The sequence below is a fragment of the Rhipicephalus sanguineus genome, chromosome 1 (genome assembly GCF_013339695.2).
Source record: "Rhipicephalus sanguineus isolate Rsan-2018 chromosome 1, BIME_Rsan_1.4, whole genome shotgun sequence".
NCBI lineage: Eukaryota > Metazoa > Arthropoda > Arachnida > Ixodida > Ixodidae > Rhipicephalus > Rhipicephalus sanguineus.
In genome coordinates this window covers 108697790-108717900 of record NC_051176.1, presented here as the reverse complement: position 1 = coordinate 108717900, position 20111 = coordinate 108697790, and the positions used below count along the sequence as shown (strand labels likewise).

The 20111-nt window shown below is 40.6% G+C and overlaps 1 protein-coding gene across 46 annotated transcripts in view; it reads left to right on the top strand.

Moving 5' to 3' along the window:
* Nucleotides 1-20111, top strand: part of LOC119395480 (calcium/calmodulin-dependent protein kinase type II delta chain) — a 239803-nt gene that overhangs the window by 179264 nt on the left and 40428 nt on the right. For 31 of the 46 annotated variants that reach the window (XM_049415603.1, XM_037662510.2, XM_037662504.2 and 28 more), the window contains exons 10-14: nucleotides 7855-7977; nucleotides 8066-8149; nucleotides 9887-9929; nucleotides 10842-10865; nucleotides 17925-18014. In XM_049415603.1, coding sequence (XP_049271560.1) covers nucleotides 7855-7977; nucleotides 8066-8149; nucleotides 9887-9929; nucleotides 10842-10865; nucleotides 17925-18014 — 364 coding nt within the window. The remainder of the gene's footprint in view (nucleotides 1-7854; nucleotides 7978-8065; nucleotides 8150-9886; nucleotides 9930-10841; nucleotides 10866-17924; nucleotides 18015-20111) is intronic. The other 15 variants (XM_049415724.1, XM_049415710.1, XM_049415686.1 and 12 more) reach the window with 2 other exon arrangements.

Genomic DNA, 20111 nt, shown 5'->3' with positions numbered 1-20111 from the left:
TCGGCATGGCGCCTGTATCATAGGAGTACATATGTAATGTTTATTGCTTTGTTATAAAATGAGATAGCCAGCACTGCAGCCACAATTCACGCTGCAGCGACATTATGCCTGCACAGGGTCTTTTTCCAAAGCAATTTCAAGACGTGGTGGGGCTCTGTTAGAATACCGGACTACCATGCAGAATGCTTGGGTTCGATTCCTGCTGGGATCCTGATTTTTAAAGATGATAGTCTTTCTTAGGGAACTTAAACGCAGAAATTTTGGTCTGTCTGTCTGTCTGTCTGTCACACGATTCGGCCACCCAGCCAAAGTTTAACCAACCACTTGCTGAACACCCAGCCATCTTGAACTGGTAGCGCCGTTCATACTTGTGAACATTGTCGATCAAAAAGCAAATGTTACGCATATCTGAGGTGCAACATCAATACGTAAGTATTAGGGGATGTGTTCCTTTACTAGAAAATACATAGATACGTAATTCTCAAGACCTTAGTGTTTCTCAGGCTGCACGGAAAATGCTAGTGTTTTTTGGGCTGCGCTGCAAATGCGACACTATGAGCCAGATGCGGCGATTCAACACAGAGGAGGAGGACTCATGTAGTACGGCCGGCAGAAGACTATCGTCTTTCGACGACATTTGCAGCGAAGCACGCAGATACGCGGCCAATTTTTATTCTTTGCATTCATCGGGTCAATGCTGCTGATGTCGGTTGTTCTTTGCGCTCTCACATTTAAATTACTTGTGGCTGTTCCTGGGAAAATATAAACTGTCAATCACCTGTGGCGCATACCCACTTACCGTGGCCGGTGGTATACGGTTATGTGCCACACATGTCTGGAGAAAAGGGTTTCACGACGTACGTGACAGGATTTTCACGTTATTCATGTAATGACCAGGCATTGATATTTGCCAACCCTCTTACCCTCCCATGCCAATTTTGGTCTGCACCAAGCTAAGAAGGCGATCACCAGAGCACCCAGACGTAGGCAGCTAGATAGATAGATAGATAGATAGATAGATAGATAGATAGATAGATAGATAGATAGATAGATAGATAGATAGATAGATAGATAGATAGATAGATAGATAGATAGATAGCTAGACAGACAGACAGACAGACAGACAGACAGACAGACAGACAGACAGACAGAAAGAAACGTTCAAAGTGCCTTGGGTTCGCTAAGAAACGTTTTGCATTTAATAAGGGCTGCGCTCCATTCTGGCCAGGATTGTTGTTTGATGCCTTTGTAGTCGTGCCATGCCTTCGCCATCTCGAAGGTGGCCTATGGCAGTGAGCCATTTATCATAATCTGGCCAGGCATGGCGAAAGCCGAGCACATTGACGGTCTCTACCCAGCTATTGGTTGCGTCCTGGAAGCTAGCAAGGCAGCAGGCCAGAATCCAAAGTAGGACAATGCCGAGCAGTGAAGTTGGTGTGAGAGTTGCGTGATCGCAGCCATCAGCTCTGCAATGCTGTCAGGTGAGCTCCCCAAAGAGCCAGAGATCATGCCCACAGGGTATGCAGTGGTCGCAGCACTCACTACAGTGGGATCCACGATCAAGGAAGCGTGGACAGTGTCCCTTGGCAGCTCGCAGGCTTGTAGAGTCCTGGGCATGCAATCCCTGGCGTGGGAAGCGTGAACCACATTCCTCAACCAGAGGGGGGCCCGTGTGCCATCTTGGCGTGAGCTGGTAGCATGTTGCCTGTCAAGTAGTGGCCTGGAACCACTGAAGAGGCTTGGACGTCGTCCGCTGATGGTGTGATGGATACTTGTGGCTGTGTTCAGCTTGCAAGTTTCATAACTGAGGGTGCATGGACAGCGTTCCTTAGCAGGACATGGTATGCCAATATCTACGAAGACGCGCTGCTTCAGTCTCGAAGCTGGGGTTTGCCATTGTCAGGAAGAGAAACATAGAAAACGCCCGTTCACTGGGCCAGCTGTTCTAATTCTCCTCCATTTCGCCTTCCTCTACTTCGCACTGCCTGCCTGAGCGCCCGAGCCCCAGTGCCGTTCTTTGCACTACACAAGTTATGTTTTTGTGCGCATTTATTTGTCTTTATTTTATTATTTTACATTTGAATTAGACATAACGATTAACTTCACCAGTGCTTTCTCTTCCTTCATTGTCTCTTCCTTTGTATGGTTGTGACTAACAAAAAAATCTAGCCCTTATTCTTCTCACATTGTATGTATTTGCCTGCTTCATCCACTAAAGAGTGGTGTGCTAATCTCTTCAAGTTTCACGGTTGTCCATTTCACCCTTTAAGAGCTAGCTGTATCTGTGCTCCGAATCTGACAGCTGTCCGTAATAGGCATATTTATCACTGCAGCTGCCCCTGTTTTCTTTGTGTGCCACAAGTTTGCCCCAAATTAACGGTCTCCTCCTCCTTGCATTGTTTGCTTTCTTTGTACATAGTGTACGTGACAATAGGTTGTCATAATGTATTGACTAAAGAACCCCTGACAGACAAAATTAATCCAGAGCCTTCCAGTATGGAATCCGTTGTGAACCACTGTGCAGTTTTGGGATGGTAAGCCTGTCAATTTAATCTTGAAAGTAATACTAATAGGCTGCAGAAATAATCAAGGCCTAGTTGGTACACACATTGAAAAGCTTTGCCAGCATAAACAGATGCCAGTATACAAGAAGTAGTGGGGCGTCTGCTTCTTCTTCTTGTAGGCTGTCTTTTTATGTTGGTTTAAGTTGTTCCACATAGCTGACTTATCATAGAAGCTGTCTAGGTTATGATATGCTGTGATTGTAGCAGCATTACTTCTCTCTGTTTAAGGCCTGTCAGACATGTTGGTAGGGTGCAAATTGCTGCTTGATTGCCACACTTGTCCTGTCCTGTCATAATATTATACATGTGTGCACGAGTATGTGTGGTAAAGAAGAAGGTATTGTGTACAGTCAACAGAATGTGGCCAGAATGTGTCTCGATAAGATGCGATGCTGTCAGCAGTTTGTGAATTCTGTGGTGTCTTTCTAGGTGGTGGCTAAATCTCAAGGTATTTGATAAAATCAGTATTTCTCAAGAAAATTAAGTGGGTGCTGACTTAAGATATTACAGGGGCCATTCAATATAAAAAACAAAATTCGGATATAAAGCAGAAGTAGCAGCTAATTTATGGTGTAGTCTCTATTTGCTCTGGTCAGAAATTGACCAAATTTTTTTAATGGGCACTGATTAACATGCTGGTTAATGTACAAAGTGAACTTTCGTGTAATTTTTTTCAGTTAGCAAATATTTTTGTTTGACAACATATTTACATTTTTTTCAAGTGAGCAAACGTTGTGAATTGTACATCAGTTGCAAGGATGGTTGCATCCTCTAGAGTTGGCATTCCTGCAGGGCTTTTGCATCCCCTGTAATCTGGCTTCTCCTATAGGCGTTGGCCTTGCCGAAGTCAGCACAGTTGCCGCAATAGTGCATGAGATGGCGCCAGGCGTGTTTTCGTACCATGAAGAGCACGGCAGTGGAACTTCCGCTTGCCGTCACCTGTGGGAGAGTCACGTGACCTGAGCAGATATGTCACGTATGACGTCATACCACAGCCAAAATTTGAATGAAAGGGAAAGGTTGTGCCTGGCCTTGTATAAGTATCACTATTTTGCAATTGTCAGGGGTTGGCCCATGTCACTGGAGGGCCAAAATCTTTTACTGTGTCACTTTGTGGTTCTCACTATTTTGTCAACATCACTACTGCCTGAACCAGAGTGGACATCGACGTGCTGTTCTACCAGCAAAGTCATGATGTTTCTGCTTGGGTCACGTGACTCTCCCTCATGTGGCAGCAACTGACGGTTCCCGCTGCTGTGCTCTTTAGGGTATGGAAATGCAATGGCACCAGTGTTCCCATGGTTATGCTACCCAATGGCAAGGATACGTGGGACCATGAAAAACAGCTTTCTTTCTGTTTGCTGGGGACCAGGCGACGCACAGTCGACTCTTGTGTGCTTGATGGGGTGTCCTGCTGAGGCTATTCCATGGATGCTTTCCCATTCCTCGAATATGCCCCCATTCGTGAGACATGACATGCAAATGAAATACACTCTGGTTTCTGTTAGGGGCAAACATTACTTGTTTGTTATCTCGGAGTGGTGTTACCTCAGAGTGGTCCTCGATTCTGCAATGTGTTACTTGCCATGATATTGATTGTATAATTCAGTTAGCGGACTTACTGTGTAAAAGTTGCGATTGAATTACCGTTTGTAGAACGGGAAGGCGGGTCTGGTGGAACATATCCATTCTTGGGCAGCGCACAACAGGCAATACATGAGAAGGAAACAGGACAGGCACTGGTCTAACAACTAAAACGTTTGTTTGAAGGGAACAAATGTATACACTAAACACGGGAGTGGATTACACGTAAAAACCTACATGTGCCTATGAGCGATCTATGCACACAATCTCTTCTTCGGATAGTGAAACTGATTGCTGACCTGTGCAATTGTTTTCATTCTTAGCAATGTGGTATGCCTCAGCAATCTCCCGTGCCCTCTCATCATGATGCTGCATGATAATGGAGGTTGCCATAAATGAAGGCCTGCAGCCGCACTCATGGCAGTGGCTGGCAAGATGAGATGACACTCTTCTCTTCAAAGAATTGGCGTGCTCTCTTAACCTAATGTTAATACACTGGCCACTCTGACCAACAGAGATGCTGCCGCACGTGCAAGGAATTCTGTACACCACCCCAGAAGAACAGATCGTGTACTTGTTAGCATGCTTGACAGAGTAAGCATTATCATTTGTTCCTGCATCTATCCTTGCATGTCTTGTCAATCGCTCCACATAAACTACCAATTTTTTTGCCACCAGAAAAAACGTCAACACCAAGCTGACAGCGCTTGTCCTGTTTCCTTCTCGTGTATTTTCTGGTGTATACTGCCCAAGAATAAAAATTGCATTTTGCTGGTTTGCACCACTGCGTTTCTTGTTCCTTGAGCTAGGGGAACCCCACACAATAAAATGTAGGTGTTACAGCATTTAACATTTGGTATTTATGCCATTGCAAGAAAAGCTGTAAATCTCTGGCTGTTTCTCATCGCAGATTTTTCTGGGCACTGAGAAAGATGCTCTAGACAACGCGTTGTTCTTGCATTCTAAAGTGACCTGATAGCATTCTACGTTTTGTGTAGTACCCTGTAATGTTAAAAAGGACAGCCAAAATATATTAAAAGGAAAACGAACACAACTCCTTGCATTTCTTGTCTTCGAGCATCGGGCACGTTATCAGAAGGTTGGAGGTTCGGTCCCTGCCAGTGGCAAGTTGTCTTTTCGTCCACTTTAACTTCTTCACATTTATATCATCATTACTACAATGCAGTTAAAAGACCACAAGTAACGTCCCCTATTCACTTTTCAATGTTGGTTTTCATATTAACGCTGTTTCTGGCAAAGAAAAACGAGCCCTTAAATTTTCTTTCTTCGTTCATGTCTCCGACACAGTGGCGTAGCTTAACTTCTCCAACCTCTCTTCTTGCTGGTTCGACTACAAAATCACTACTATCGTTGCTGAAGAAATCATATTAAAGCACAACTTTGGTTTGAGCGAGTTGGTTCATGGTCGAATGTTTAGAAAAGAAGCGCTCAAGAACACAGGGACAGAGACACTACTGTGTGTCTCTGTGCAACACCTTAAAAACAACTTAAGCAGTTTAATTATGCCGTTGATTATTACGTAGGGCCATGTAACTTGATTATCAGAAGCCACACACGACGCCCTAGACTTGTCCTGCAGGCCATTGACTACATTATAATTCTGCCCATTTGGATTATAAAGCGGTTGAATGTTGCCTTCCCTTTGATGGTCCAATGGGGAAGATACCATTCCATCGTTGTAGCATAATTGGCATTTTTGTCATTGTATACAGCAGTATTACCTAAATAAGTGACAAGGACTTGTAATACAGACTTGCATTAGTCGCTGCGAAAAGGCACTCGCTTGAATCCTACGCTGATGTGCTATGCAGTGAAGGTGAGGCAAACTTCGCACAAGCTTGCGGTCGTTCAGTTCGAAAATATTTTTCTCGCTTAAAAAAAACTTACTCCTTTCAAACTTTCTGTACCAAGGCCAACCACCAACCAACCACCAAGGCAAACTACACAACAATGTATAAGCTGTATTTTTACCTGGACCGCTACATTGCAAAAATGACGCCGCAATATGGGTCAAAATGGTATTTTTCCCAAATTTGTCACAATATAGTGGCAATGTTGCTGCTTCATTTGCTCCCGCAGTTTTTTTATCATTTAGTATATGGACATATAAAGCCCACAATGCGAATATACTATTACTCATGAGAAAATCTGCGATTTTTCTAAAAAACGCTAGACATGCAGCAATTCGTGATTTTTCGCCAAGGCCAAAAATAATGAAAGTTAAAAGAAAAATGAATAACCTGTGGAGTCATGAAAGATAGGCGCTTTCAGATTGAGAAAAAAAAATTGTTTCCTAGTAATGGCTCATACCAGTAATTTTATATAAATTATTTAGGGCGGCTCAGTTTCACTTCCGTGCCCAAAGTTCGAAGCGCCCTCTAGGCGACACAAAATTTTCCCCCGAAATATAACGCCTTATTAGTGACTTCCCACATTCACATATACTAGCACAATTTTTTTCAACATGACCGGAGATGGTCGAAAATCCGCCAGGTGCACTTGATATGGAAAGACCCATATATATATATATATATAATATACAGCAGTTGTCCAACATCATCATCTTGGTGTGTCTTCTCATTTGTGCACAGTTTCTCACCAAGTAGAACACTTCAGGAAACTTGTGTGCCGGCACCTTTCAGACAAGCTACATCTGCTTGTACAAATCGTCCACACTCATGTATACAAAAATGTACAAACTGGTTTCCTGTAATGCCAATAGTTTGACAGGGTGTCATAAGATGTATGACAGTTTGGTTTGCCTTCGAAGTTGATAAACCGGGTGGATAAGAAAGGTGGACAAAGAAATTCTTTTGCTCTGGACACCCATTTTAGTTTTTGTGACAAGCCCAAGGTTTCACCATGGTGAAGCAGACAGTGTCCCATACTAATTCTTGATTTTGTGACATCGCATCTTATGTAGGAGTCCACTGCAAAGGTTTTTCTTCGGTCAAAAATAAATTCCCACAGTAAGAGGTTATGTGGACAAGGATACTTTCCAACTTTCGTAGGAGGCATTGTTTTTCCTCTGTAAATTTAATGTAACAATACCTCCCATAGTATATTCCATTATTTTAAAATTTTCTTGCACAAGTCTTCTATTCAATGTTAAGTGAACATACATTTAAAAAATTTTTTTAGAGCACTGGTGTCACTGGAAGTTTTTGTGGAGCCTCTCAAGCCCACAACTTACTTCCAGCTTTACTTCCAGCATCCACTACCTATATGCACAGGTTTGGCATTGTTAAATTTTTGTAATAGAACATGCAATCGATGAAACATACAACTTGCAGCATTTGCATCTCAATAGAAAGCTCGTGGAATACACATTTTTATAACAAGGCAGAATGCCAAGCCAACTTGAAATGTTTGTTTTCGGCTTGCCTTAGGTGCTACTTGCAGTCTAAGAAAGTATAAATATTCCTCCTACAAACCTGTGTAATAATTCTCTTTTAACAGTTTTATTTTTTCCAAGTTATAGTGCAGCTGATAACAAAACAAGTTGTGCTAGTGGTAACGCTAGTGGCAACTTGCTTGTGAATACATTGCTGCACACCATTACTGCATAGCAACTGATAAAAGGCCTGCATTCGTTCAAGTTTTGGCATTTCAAAATTGAGCAGTGTCCTTCATCATTTTTTGTTTGTTTAAATGATGTAACTTAATTCTCATTTCCACCATGCAGTATCCATCTCCAGAATGGGACACAGTTACCCCTGAGGCCAAGAATCTCATCAACAGTATGCTGACGGTCAACCCAGCTAAGCGAATCACTGCCGCTGAGGCCCTGAAGCACCCGTGGATCTGCGTCAGTATCTTGTTCCTTGCAGTTCTTGAATTAAACAGCATCGTGAAGCTGCGCAACATTGTTCCAACTATTGTAATTTGTTTTTCAGCAACGGGAACGTGTTGCCTCTACACTACACCGCCAAGAGACTGTGGACTGCTTGAAGAAGTTCAATGCTCGTCGCAAGCTAAAGGTAAGCATTCAATTTTGCGTCAATTGTTTATCAAAGAACACAGTATGGAAGGGTAAATGCTATTTGGGAGATTGAGTTGTTCTGCCATGAAGAACTCTGGATTTGGTTTGCACTGCAAAGAAAGATAACCAGCATGCGAATTGGCCAGGATATTAGCTGACTCCTGTACCACTTTTTTTTTCCTGGTTTTCAGCGGTTTTAAGTGGCTATTAATTAGAGTGGGCTAATCAGGCAATCGAGCTGTCATTTAGGCACTTTTACTTTACGTTTCTTTAACCACGCAGACATTTTGCTTTATTTCAAATGAAGGGTGTACTTACTTACTCATGGCTGTGCAAAGAATAAATTTTATTTTGGGCAGAAGATCAAGAAATACGAGGAATTATTCAAACCTAAATTCTGTAAGTTTACGTCTGAACAGGTATCTTTTTCACCTTCTGAGTAGGCCTAATGAACAGTAAAAATGTAGCAATGCTAATTCCCTTTTGGTGCAGCCTGTAATGGACGTGTAAAAAAATATGCAAGCCAATGTGGTGGTACTGCAGTTATAATTTCGCTGGGTACAGTCATGGTCGTTGGCAGGGGGGTGCAAAAGGGGCACTTGCCCCCCTCAAGCCACACCAGCACTTGCCCCCACCCAAGCTACACCAGCGCTCTCCCCCTCTCCCAGCCGCGATGCAACACAGGCTTGCACCCCTCAAGACAAAATCCTGCCGACACTCATGGGTACAGCTTTTAGCGAACTGAAAAAGCTTTGCTCTTTAGAGATGAACTCAGTCACCATTGCATGTTGATGTGACCGCAAGCATGAACTTAACATATAAAAGGTACATCTATGACCACGAATGTATGTGATCACTTTCACTTTTAGGCACCTAGAGGTACCAAACATTGATGAAAGGTCCTAGTTAAAATTAGGTAGCACGCTCCATTATTGAAATTTGAGATGTTGGTCACCAGTGGTCAAAAATCACTCGCGTATGCCATTCAGACTTCATACCAGGGCAGTAGTTGCAGGTCACACGATAACCAATACTTAAAGTTTCCTTTTGCTCAAGGGGGAGCTCCCATGCATACATAGGCTGCTTGTGTGCGTGTGCATGCATTGCTGGTCACCAGGCAAGGGGGAGTTGAACCTGTCAATAAATTTTGCTCAAAGGGTCCAGACTCCCCTTTCTCTTCCCCTGGCTTTAAAGCTAGCCACATTGCCCTATTCACCACTCTTTCCTCTTTCGCACAACACTTCTCTGAACTTGATGCAGCACAAGTCATGTTCTCTGCTGTTGCATCTCTGAGAATTCAGCCTGCCACTCCCGCCTCCTCTCTCTTGTGGTCGTGTTGAACACTGCATACATTCTGCTTTTGGTGTCACATTCACAGGGTGGGTGCATTCACAAATGGTGTGAGTTACCACATGACCACTTTATCCAATTCCTGTGATGAAAACTAGAGCTACTTTCTGCTTCACACCTAAAGCTACGCTGCATTTGGTGGGTAATCACTCATTGCACTTTTGGGGGAGGGACTTGACGCCCAACCCCATATGCTCAGTGGGCCAACAGCTATCCAGTAAAAACAATGAGAAAAATTTTGTGTGAGGACTCTCTTAGCACATGTGTAGTAGTTGTTAGTGTTTTGATACATGAAATCTTCCCTCTTTTCAGTGTTCGTAGTTGTCATTAAATGTGTGTAGCTATGTTTTGCCATGTCAGTTTCATTCCTGGTATTCTTTTTTAGGGAGCGATCTTAACAACTATGCTGGCTACTCGCAACTTCTCAAGTAAGTGCCTCTAGCAGGAGACGAGGACAGAAACTCCTTGTGCGTGTGAGGTGGGGAGCATTGAACAATGGTAGTCAAATTGCCTTTTTGCTCTTTAGTCTTGCCTGGTGCTGGGTTTTCAGAGAAACCATGCAGTTTCACACCTACTGCTTCTGTTTTTTTTTTATGTTCTGACCTTTCAAAGCCTTAGTTTAGTGCGTGTGTGTTTGTGTGTGTGTGTATGTGTGTGTGCTTTTAAAGGCAGCAGTTATTGGCTTACTGAGCTTGCATTTTGTGTGCTTTACAATATATCTGCTTACAGTTTTATTGAAGGGCACAGGAAAATTGCAGGTTACCCAGCGGGAAAATAAGAAGAGTCTCATTACACCAAAGCTCTGAAGCACTGGTTTCGTCTATGAGGAATGTGATTTTGCTGTGCTTTGAGACATTTCTGCTAGCATCTGTGTGTGCAAACACTGCATGGTTATCAGTGTCTGTGTGTTACACTTACTATGTAAATTGTTGCATTTGATCTTTTTTTTTCTTACTAGTAACATGGAGTAGCAGGTTATGAGGTCAAAGAGAGACATGTTTATAATTTTTCGCTTTTGCATTATTTCTGAATAGGCTTTTTCTTGTATGCCTCTTCTTCCATTTTACTGTCTGTTCTTTACTGTGCTTTTTCTTTAGGGCTTTGATGCTTCTGTGTTTATACCTTCTTAAAGCACTCTTTCATGCCTTCTTTTAAGATCTAAGTCTTCATTTTTCTTTATTTCTGATCAATCTTAAGCATGTGCCCCCCTCCCCTCCCTTTTTGCAACAAGTGCTTTTTGCATATATAGTAAAAAGGAGAAGACGAAGAATCATCTAAATTCATGGTTTTAAGCATATTTTTTATTATCCTTGTTTACGCTTTTCATGCTTTACCTGCAGGTCATGTTACTACTCCCAACACAGGTAAAAACTCTCATTTCATCTTGTAGCTTCTTCGTACTTGTAAAAAAAAAATTTGCTCTAAAACTTGAAAACCATTAATCCTTTTTGAAATGGGCGTGTTGACTCGGTGCATATTTTGTCACCCCAAGAAGAAGCGTTTGAAGCTAAGTTTATTTATTTTGATGTATGATAATATTTACAACGTACAAGCACAGCTTTGGAAGCTACCATTTGTTCCATTGGAGGTAGCATTCAATATGTGGCATTTTTTTAACCTTGTTTTATTGGAAAACTTTTGTTTGGCAAAAAAATACCTTTTGATAACTTCACAGCAGTTCCACACTTGGTTCTGTCTTGAACACCCATTTCCATTTTTGCCATGAGTCAAGCTTTATTATAGCCACATTTTTGTCAGTGCTAGGGGCAGTTTTTTGAGAAGCATGATAGCAGAGGCCTCATGCTCCCCTTGCGGCTACAGCTCTCTCCTGTGGCACTGCTGCTCCTTTCATTCTTCTGCATGTGCCTGCTACAAGTATGCTTGCCTGCCCTTATTGCCTGAAGCATGCTTTTGCCTTCTTGGGACATTAGTAAAAGGAAAAAGTCAACCTCATAAACATTCCCGTTTTATTTTAAAGTACTTGAAACCACCAGAAACACTGCATAGCCAGTTAAAACCTGTACGATGCTTATAAACTAGTAGCTTTTTATTCCTTGCAATGTATTTCAAGCATCTCCAAAGGATTGATCACCCCTTTTTTTTCTTGAAGGCAAGAGCTGCTAAAATATGAATGTCATTAGAACTGGGACATTTTATTGCATACGTGTGTTTTGAAGAATCCATACAAAATGTGTACAATCTGATGCTTAAACGTGTTTTGCCATAAAGGACTATAACATCAGCTCCATGCTATCATGTAGCAGCCATTGCTAATACTTGACAAAAGGGGTGCGAGATGGAAACCTGTCCTTGCTCTTCTGGCACTTGTTGGTAACCAAGCTGAGATAGCAATCACATGCTGTCTGCATGCTTGCGCATTACACTGTAGTGTCAGCATTCATAGGAGATAGGACAACTACAATGTCCAAATTGTAGTGAAAGGTACACGAGAAATGCAGGGTTGTTTTTGTAGAAGCGGTACTTTCGTACTATTTTACAATTTTGTCATTACTTTACTTCAACTGGCATCCACTTATGATGGTTTGCATCCTCTCTTGATACAAATAACTTCAGACTTGTTGATATGTGATGGTGAAGGTTTGACAAGTGGTGAAGTACTTAGAAGTATTGAATACTGGGTGAGTTGGTATTTCTTAAGTAAGCTGAAAAGCATGATAAATAAGGTACGTAGGCAAGAACAGACACTACGGCTTGTGTAATTTGTTCTTGCCTCTGTCCCTTCTGCAGCTGCACTCTTTCACCCACAGATGACTGCCCCTGTAGTTATCTTAATAGAACGTCATTGGTTGCCTTCGTGTTGGCCTTTCCCATTCTTCATAGAACAAGCCATATGTGCATAATGTGCCTTATGTACATAATGTGCCTGCAGGAAAGTATGTTTACATTAACTGAATTGTGGCTTCCATACCCCTTTTATTTTTTTATCACTCCATGTTTGACTACTGCATATGTTTATTTTATATAGTCTTCCTTTGTAATGAAGGATGGCAGACTTCGAACATCTGTTTGATTGACATTTATTAAAATGAACGACCATTAAAGATTATATATCATTATTGTGCTGCATCGCAGCTTTCTTTTACTCGCAAAAGGAATTGGACAAAGGGCTTTGAATGAGACTGAAATATGTGCTCATCTCATGGCTACATTAGAAAATTGTTACATTTCAAAGTTCAACGTTATATTATTAGCACTTTAGACAAGAGGGACATCAAGACAAGCAACATAAATACTAAGCTATCAAGTGGCATTACTTGAACTCATGCTTGGCAGCACGAGTTCAAAGAATGCTATGTGTTAGGTCAGCATCTATGTCACATTGCAAGTTTCATCAAAATGTAGTAGTGCAATCATGCCGTGCCTTAGACAAGACTTCAGAAAATGCTAGGTGATAAGTCAGCATCTATGTCTCCTTGCAAGTTTCATTGAAATGTAATACTAGTGCAATCATACCGTGCCCATTGCACAGAAGTGGCCCTTATGCTTAGGTAACATTGTGAATTATCAAACTACTGTGAGCATAACCATGTCTGCATGTTTAAAAAAATGACTTCAAATGAGCTCTTGCTTTTTTATATATAGGGTGACATATCAGTGCGGGCCCGAAGCCATTACATGACACAATTCATAACACATCATCTTTTTTTTTTCTTTAATGGGGCCCTGCAACACTTTTTGAACATAGTTAGAAAAGATTGCTGATATGTATTCAAGGCTCCTGTGAACATGCGAGCCAAATATTGCAATGCATGCTGCAGGGAATTTGCAATTTCATTTCAAAAACAGCCAAAGATTGCTCTTTCCTCTTGGCAAACTATGTAGTTGAAGAGACCGACTACGTAGTCAAAGGGGTCAGACATGGTCATTGGCTGGTTTTATGATCACGAGAACATCCTTGGTAATACTTAGACTGTCTGCTTCGAGCTCAATAAGTAAGGAATATACGTTTCTCTTCAGAAACACTGTAAAAGTAACCGTGTTAGTACTTCTGGTTTCAGTCAATGGTCGTGTGCTTATTTTGTCTTGTTCTACCTTGCATTCGTGTAAGGCAGCGCGTCGCTTGTCACATACTGAGCCCACTAGGACAGTACTTAGTGATGCACATCACAGTTTGCAAAACTACCATTATGCTTGCCGTTGCAGGCTCTGTCTGTCCTATGCGCTTCACAAAAAGATGCATTGCCAGCCATCACTTAGTGTTCAGCTAATTTACTTTAAAATGCATAGTCTAGATTTGGTTACTTTGTGCCGGTCAGGCTGACGCAGGACAAAGCCAGCGCACACTCTGTACTCGCAGAGCTTGGCCACACTTTCTAACGATGGTGCTTCTTGTACTGTATACTTACTGTGGCCGCCACAGGGTGCCACCACATCCAAGCTGCACACTTGTCATCATACTGGGAGTGTGCGAATATGTTCAAAAAAAAAAAAAAAAGAGGACAGAAAAAGCTCAATGTCATGATGTGTGCTGACATGACTTCTTGCCCCTTTGTCATCCCCCTCTCTGTAGCATACTCGTCAGGATGAAAGCGATAAAGTGCTTGAAGCATTCGAAAAATCCATATAACTCCACTTTTACTTGATAGATCAAAAAAAAATTTGTGGCAAGCAACTCGTGAGGCAAATAACTCTGATTGTAGGGTCAGGTCATTCAATGATCGCCCGGAAAAGTGTTGCAGGGCCCTTTCAAGAATACATACATAGGTGCTACTTAACTGTGTTACATATTGTGTTTATATTCTTAGGCACATTGATTCTTAAACAAGTGCCAGATGTAGCATCAAGCAGGTTTGTAACAATTGAAGTGCAATTTTTTTGTTTTGTGTTTAATTGCCGGCTGCCTTGGTTTTGCTAATGCTTTGTAAGGAAAGGTATTGAAGTTGGAGCACGCTTGATATTAAAACGGTGACACTGGTCTGACATGCTGTTTTTCGTTACCTGTTTCTGATGTTAACTTGTTCTCTAGAGGTTCTCTTGTTTCACCGAAACAAAAAAATCTGTTTCTGGTGTATATGCCTGTACCGTTCAACATGTTGGGTGCAGAAAAGGAACTGGAAGTATGATGAGATGACAATGGAGCACTCACTTCATTTAGGTGTCTTTCCTGCACCAGACAGCTTGAATTCCGAATATCACCTACTAGCCCAACACCATGTCATTTTGTTATAGTCTGTAGCAGCTGTTAATACATGTAAAATGTGTGCCTGGATGATTTTGATACGAGGAGGGGGCGTTGCATAATCTGCATGATTTTGGCAACATTGCCTGTGGATGTTTGTACTTTCTTTTCACTGCTTTTTTTATATTATAGCACTTAACAGAGTGTGTGGTTGGTGTTGTTTCTTGAGCACATGTTTGTTTATTTACATTTTACACACTTGCACTTCCTGCTTATTTGATGTCTTATGTGCATGCTTCGAATGCAAGTGTTGAGGAATTGCTAGTGTGTACTGCACACTGATGCCAATATTATAGTGATAAAAGGCCATGATCAGGTCTGCAGATCATGTCGATGTGCTTCTTTCCTATCTTGGGATTAGTTCAGCTGTGCCTGAGAGTAAATGATAAGTAAATGACAAGGCTTTATCATGGAATAAATGTGTAATTGCTTATGCCATGAGCCAGTAGGTCAGTGCCCTTGGCCCCATATTTTCCATATTTCCAACTGTGCGAATTGCTTTTTGATGATAAGAGCTGGTATGGTGGTGCTGATATGGTGTTTGTCTGCATTGAAGTGAGGTGCTGTGGTGATGATGGTGGTGATGATGGTGGTCGTTTGCACTGTATGCATCCCCATATGAGAATGCATTTGGAACAGGACAGTGTTTGTGGTAGTAGCACCTTATAGAAAATATTGCGGCTCGTGCTGTGAATCAATTTTTCACCATAGAAAGCTTAATCCCCTGGCTGTGCACATGAATCCCTTGGTGGCTTTGTTTGCCATATATTAGTGAAAATTCCTTGGCCTTCCATGTCAGTCATTCACTAAAGTGTGCGTAAATTGTTGAAACGTCTGAAACTAATATTTGTTCTATGTGGGGGGAGAGCTTTGGCAGCGTGGTGTGCAGGTGAATTTTGGCAAATAACACTGATAGGAAGTGTTGCTAGGGGGCAACACAGCTATGTGCTGAGTAGACTCTAAGCTTAACCTGTTTAGCACTCTCGTAATGTAAAGACAGCGAGCTTAAGTGCAGATTTATTATTTTTTTGTTTCCGGTATGCTTTTGCACTTGTAAAATATTAAAGCATGTTTTGTCCTGTAAAGGTTGGTGTCTGCACTATATCAGAGTTCCAATAAAGAAAGAGATGTAATGTGAGCACATGGCACTGAGTACTTAAAAATGCAGACACTCATGTTGCCATATATATATCAGTGGCGAAGCCTAGGTTAAGACCATTCTACCATAATGCTTTGGCTGGTACCTTTTTCGAAACTAAGAATGTGAAGAGCACTTGCGAGATGTTTTTTAATGTTATCGATTATATTCATGGAACCTTATGCAAACATTTTTATATCATACTAAGACACCGAGTTATTTGACATTAAAGTTATATTTGAACATGTATTGCACATGTGCATCTGCCTGTTGGTAAATATTTTTAGCACCCAGCTGTAATGAAATAAATTAGACTTGTATGAGTGGATATTGTGTGCATAAGGTACATAATAAAATTTATCTGGCATTGTGTAGTTGAGGCCTAGACAGATTTTAACTATTGCTTGGGAGGAGAGACTGTTAGACATGGCATGCTTGAGGCAGAATAGGCCACAAAATCTCTTATATGTGATGCTTGGATGGGAGCAAACTGCTTGGTCAAATTACAGATTGTCAAATGTACTCAGGAGTTACACATTTTAACAGAGGTCTTTCAAAATAACATTTTAACAAAAACACACACATCACTTGACACACCACTTGACAACACTGATGTTTGCTGCCACAGAAGAGAGAATGAAATCCTGAGAATTTTATAATGTTATGGAATTACGACCAGATACCGTGGCAAAAGTTTGTAATGTCATGAAAAGTGCCTCACGCATCTCCAAATTTTATTGCAATTTTGAATCTCACCATTCTGTGTTATTCGGGGGTTTCCCATGTTTGAGCAGAAATTTTGCACATGATGTTCTGTTTATAATTTTTCTGCACATAAATTCACTGTCTATAATATATTGTTTGCTGGAGTAGTAGTATTTGCTTGTATGAATTTGTAATTACCTCCAGCAATATTGTTTCTTTTTTTAAATTGCTCCGTAAAGTATAGATGCTGATCTGAAAATACGCTCTTTGTGCGCAAAACGTTTCAGAAAAGAAGAGAGGTAGGACAGAGCGTATTTTCCGTTTAGAATGCAGTACCAACCAGCCCCAGTAGCCACCCTGTTGTATAGATGCTAAAATGACCTTTCTTGTGCTAAGCGTGGACTGATGATGCAAGTAATACTCTCTTTTGTGGCGACATGTTTATCTTGTGAAGCGATCAACACTACTTCTTTCAACTTAGCTTGCACTTTATAATTTTTTGCTATTTAAAAAAAAACTTGCTATTTAACCTGCTAAGTGCAATTGTGTCTGAATGTTCTAAAGCGAAAGTGTAGGACATAGCAGTGAATGTGACATGGGTGCATGCTGTTTGGAGCTGAGCATAGTCTCTAAAATTAAGCGTTTGGATGTTAGCTAATGCACAGACTAACTACCTTTCACATTACTGTCTCAATCTGTGATATTTTCATGACATTCCTTAGATGCTTTTCTTTCTTCTTAATTGTAGCATTAAAACACTTTAGTGGGTTTCACTACTAATTTACTACTTGTGAACACATTTGTTCTTAAATGTATTGAATGCTGACAGCATTATTATTTCACATGACATTTTGAAAACTGCAAAACAGTGCCGACTTGTGCTAATTAATGCATATTGAAGCTAAATTAGATATTCATTACCACATGGCACAGGACAACCTCAGAAGGTTCCTGACCTGTCCAATGTCCTGTTATTCTGTTCAGTTTAAATATTCTTGAATCTATATAAGTGGGTGAAACGATAAGCCAATTACGACGTAGTTTTTTTTTACCACTCGCATGTTTTAGTTTATCCTATTTCATTTTTCATTGCTGCTACTGTAAAATGCACTTAAAAATGTTAATATGTCTGTTTTGTGACAACAAGCTCATGAGTTTGTTTTATAAAAGGTCTTTTGGAACTAATGAAGCACAATCTTTTTCTATACATAATGTAAAACCTCAACTTGTACACGCTATCCCAAGTGGCTGTCCCTAACCTCTGCGACCAGCTTGCAAAGATGCTTACTCTGGGACCATCGAGTTGCGATTGCTGCCCTGTCAAGCTGACAGTGTCAAAGGGCTGGCCACATTCTTAGTAAATTCAATGTGTTGTTTTAGGTCGAAGCATCATGACCAAAAAGGGTGAAGGCTCCCAGGTGAAGGAATCAACTGACAGCAGCACCACTATCGAGGATGATGATGTGAAAGGTTTGCTCGCTTTGGCTTACTTTTGGTCCTCTGAACATATAAAAATAACGCTGCTTTGGTTAGACCATACTTTGCAAAAATTTGTCATATTTTTTGCTCATAAACTGTGGCACTTTGGCGGCACAGAAATGCTTTTGTGTTTTATATGAACGAGTAGTTTAGTAATGTGCAAATGGTACAAAAAGGTGCAGATATTTCTCGTGTATTGGGCAGGGTATGTTCTGAATAGGGGAGTTTGCATTTAGCCAGACACAAAAAAATTATGCTCTATGTTTAGTATGTACCTATGTTTAATTTCACGCAGAAACTGTTATCTAAGAAAACCATAACATGAGTCTTTCTGCTTAAGCAGCCCTTAAGAAGTCGTAATGTGCCAGCGCAATAGCCTTAATTTGAGTATCTTAGTAGAAGTAGTTTCTGTGTGCTCTGATGTACCACTGAAAATGCAAAGGCACAGTGTCAGCATGAGGGTGCTTAGTACATAATGACGAACCTGTTTGTGCACAAGGCTGTGCATGATCACTAATCACATTCCATCGAATTAACCTTGGCTAGTATTACTGTTCACAGGAGTAACTGCATTTAGCCCCCACTTCTCTGAAACATCTGGTAACACCATACTTTTGATATGACTCAGCCTTTGGTCATCATAGATTCTGATGGCTCCCCTACCTAAAGGATATTTATGTTGCTGTATATGAGCATACACCATCTGATAGGTTTTGTAACATTATAGATAAATGATTTAAGCTCAATGCATGGGATTAATATTTTATGTATATAATTATATAAAAATATATGTTCTATGAACTGCTATTCAAACAACATGACTCTTTTTCTTCAGTGAAATGGTTTCTTGTTTATGTCTCCGTTATTTATTATTTTTTCATAAAATGCACAGTTTATAAGTAGGTTTTGTGAGTGTTTTCTTTTTTTAATTTATTATTGCCAAGTTGTAATGCAAGTTGAAGCTTTTCTAACAACTTAAGGCTGCAGTACATTTTTTTTTTGCTTTTATTTCATTGCAACTACTATACTCATTTAAATGTTCAAAGTTGTACAGTTGCATTACACGTATGGTACTCCTACTGATTAGTTCTTGTTTTGTTTCAGTTGTGCACACATTAGCTGGCACACTGCTATTATAATTTGAAGAAGCTTTAAAGGTAGCTAACCTGAGAAGGCTAACCTTTTAGAACTGCCGCCTTCCATTGATGCCCTGTCACTGACAGTGTCTGAGTGTTTGAGTGGAGAAGCTGACAAGCAATTAATCCTGTGGCTGAGGACTGGGAGCTCTTTTCAGACATGTAAAAAAATTCATATAATAGGCAGTGCTTTAGACTTTATGGCCAATGTAGAGTACATTTCAGGTGTAGTTGTAGCATTACTTTGGCTTTGCAAAATTAAATTTATCGGGATTTAGAAATGGCACCTGTAAAAGTGTGTTGGATTACAGTTTGTACTTTAGTGCAATGTAGTCCTCCTTTTTTTTTCTTTTGGCTAAATAATGTTGTCAGTCAAAAATTGGTGTTGACATTTACATTCAAACTGTGGTTTCATAAGGGAGCACATTTTATGAAATCACAACTTGCTGCTAAAATATCAATTAAAATTTGTTGGAATTTGTTAAGTTGACTTTTCCAGAATATTGTGTTACAAAGTCTGCTTACTACTCTTAGCGTCTCTGAAGGAGCTTTGGCATTCACATAAAGCAGACTTTATGTGAACATAACATAATAAAACTGTACACATTTTTCTACAGATAATTGTTTTTCTGCAAGTAGAAGTGTAATTTTTATTTTTTTTACGAGCACCTGTCTGCTGTGGCAACATTAAACAACTTTACATTGGTAGCTAAAGTCTATGATGGTTGTTTATTTTTACAGTAGGAGAATTCTTGTAAGTGGGGAGGTCACCGGCTTTTAATTTTTGTCCTGCACTGTGTATTTTTATTGCTCTGGATAGTGTTTCACAGTGCATAACTTCTGCTAGGAAACTTTGACACTCTTGTAATATCAGTTTTATTACTGCATCTAATTGTCACATGCACTGTCGGTGTGCTGTATTGCCTCTTGGTCGATATAACATCTTGTAAAA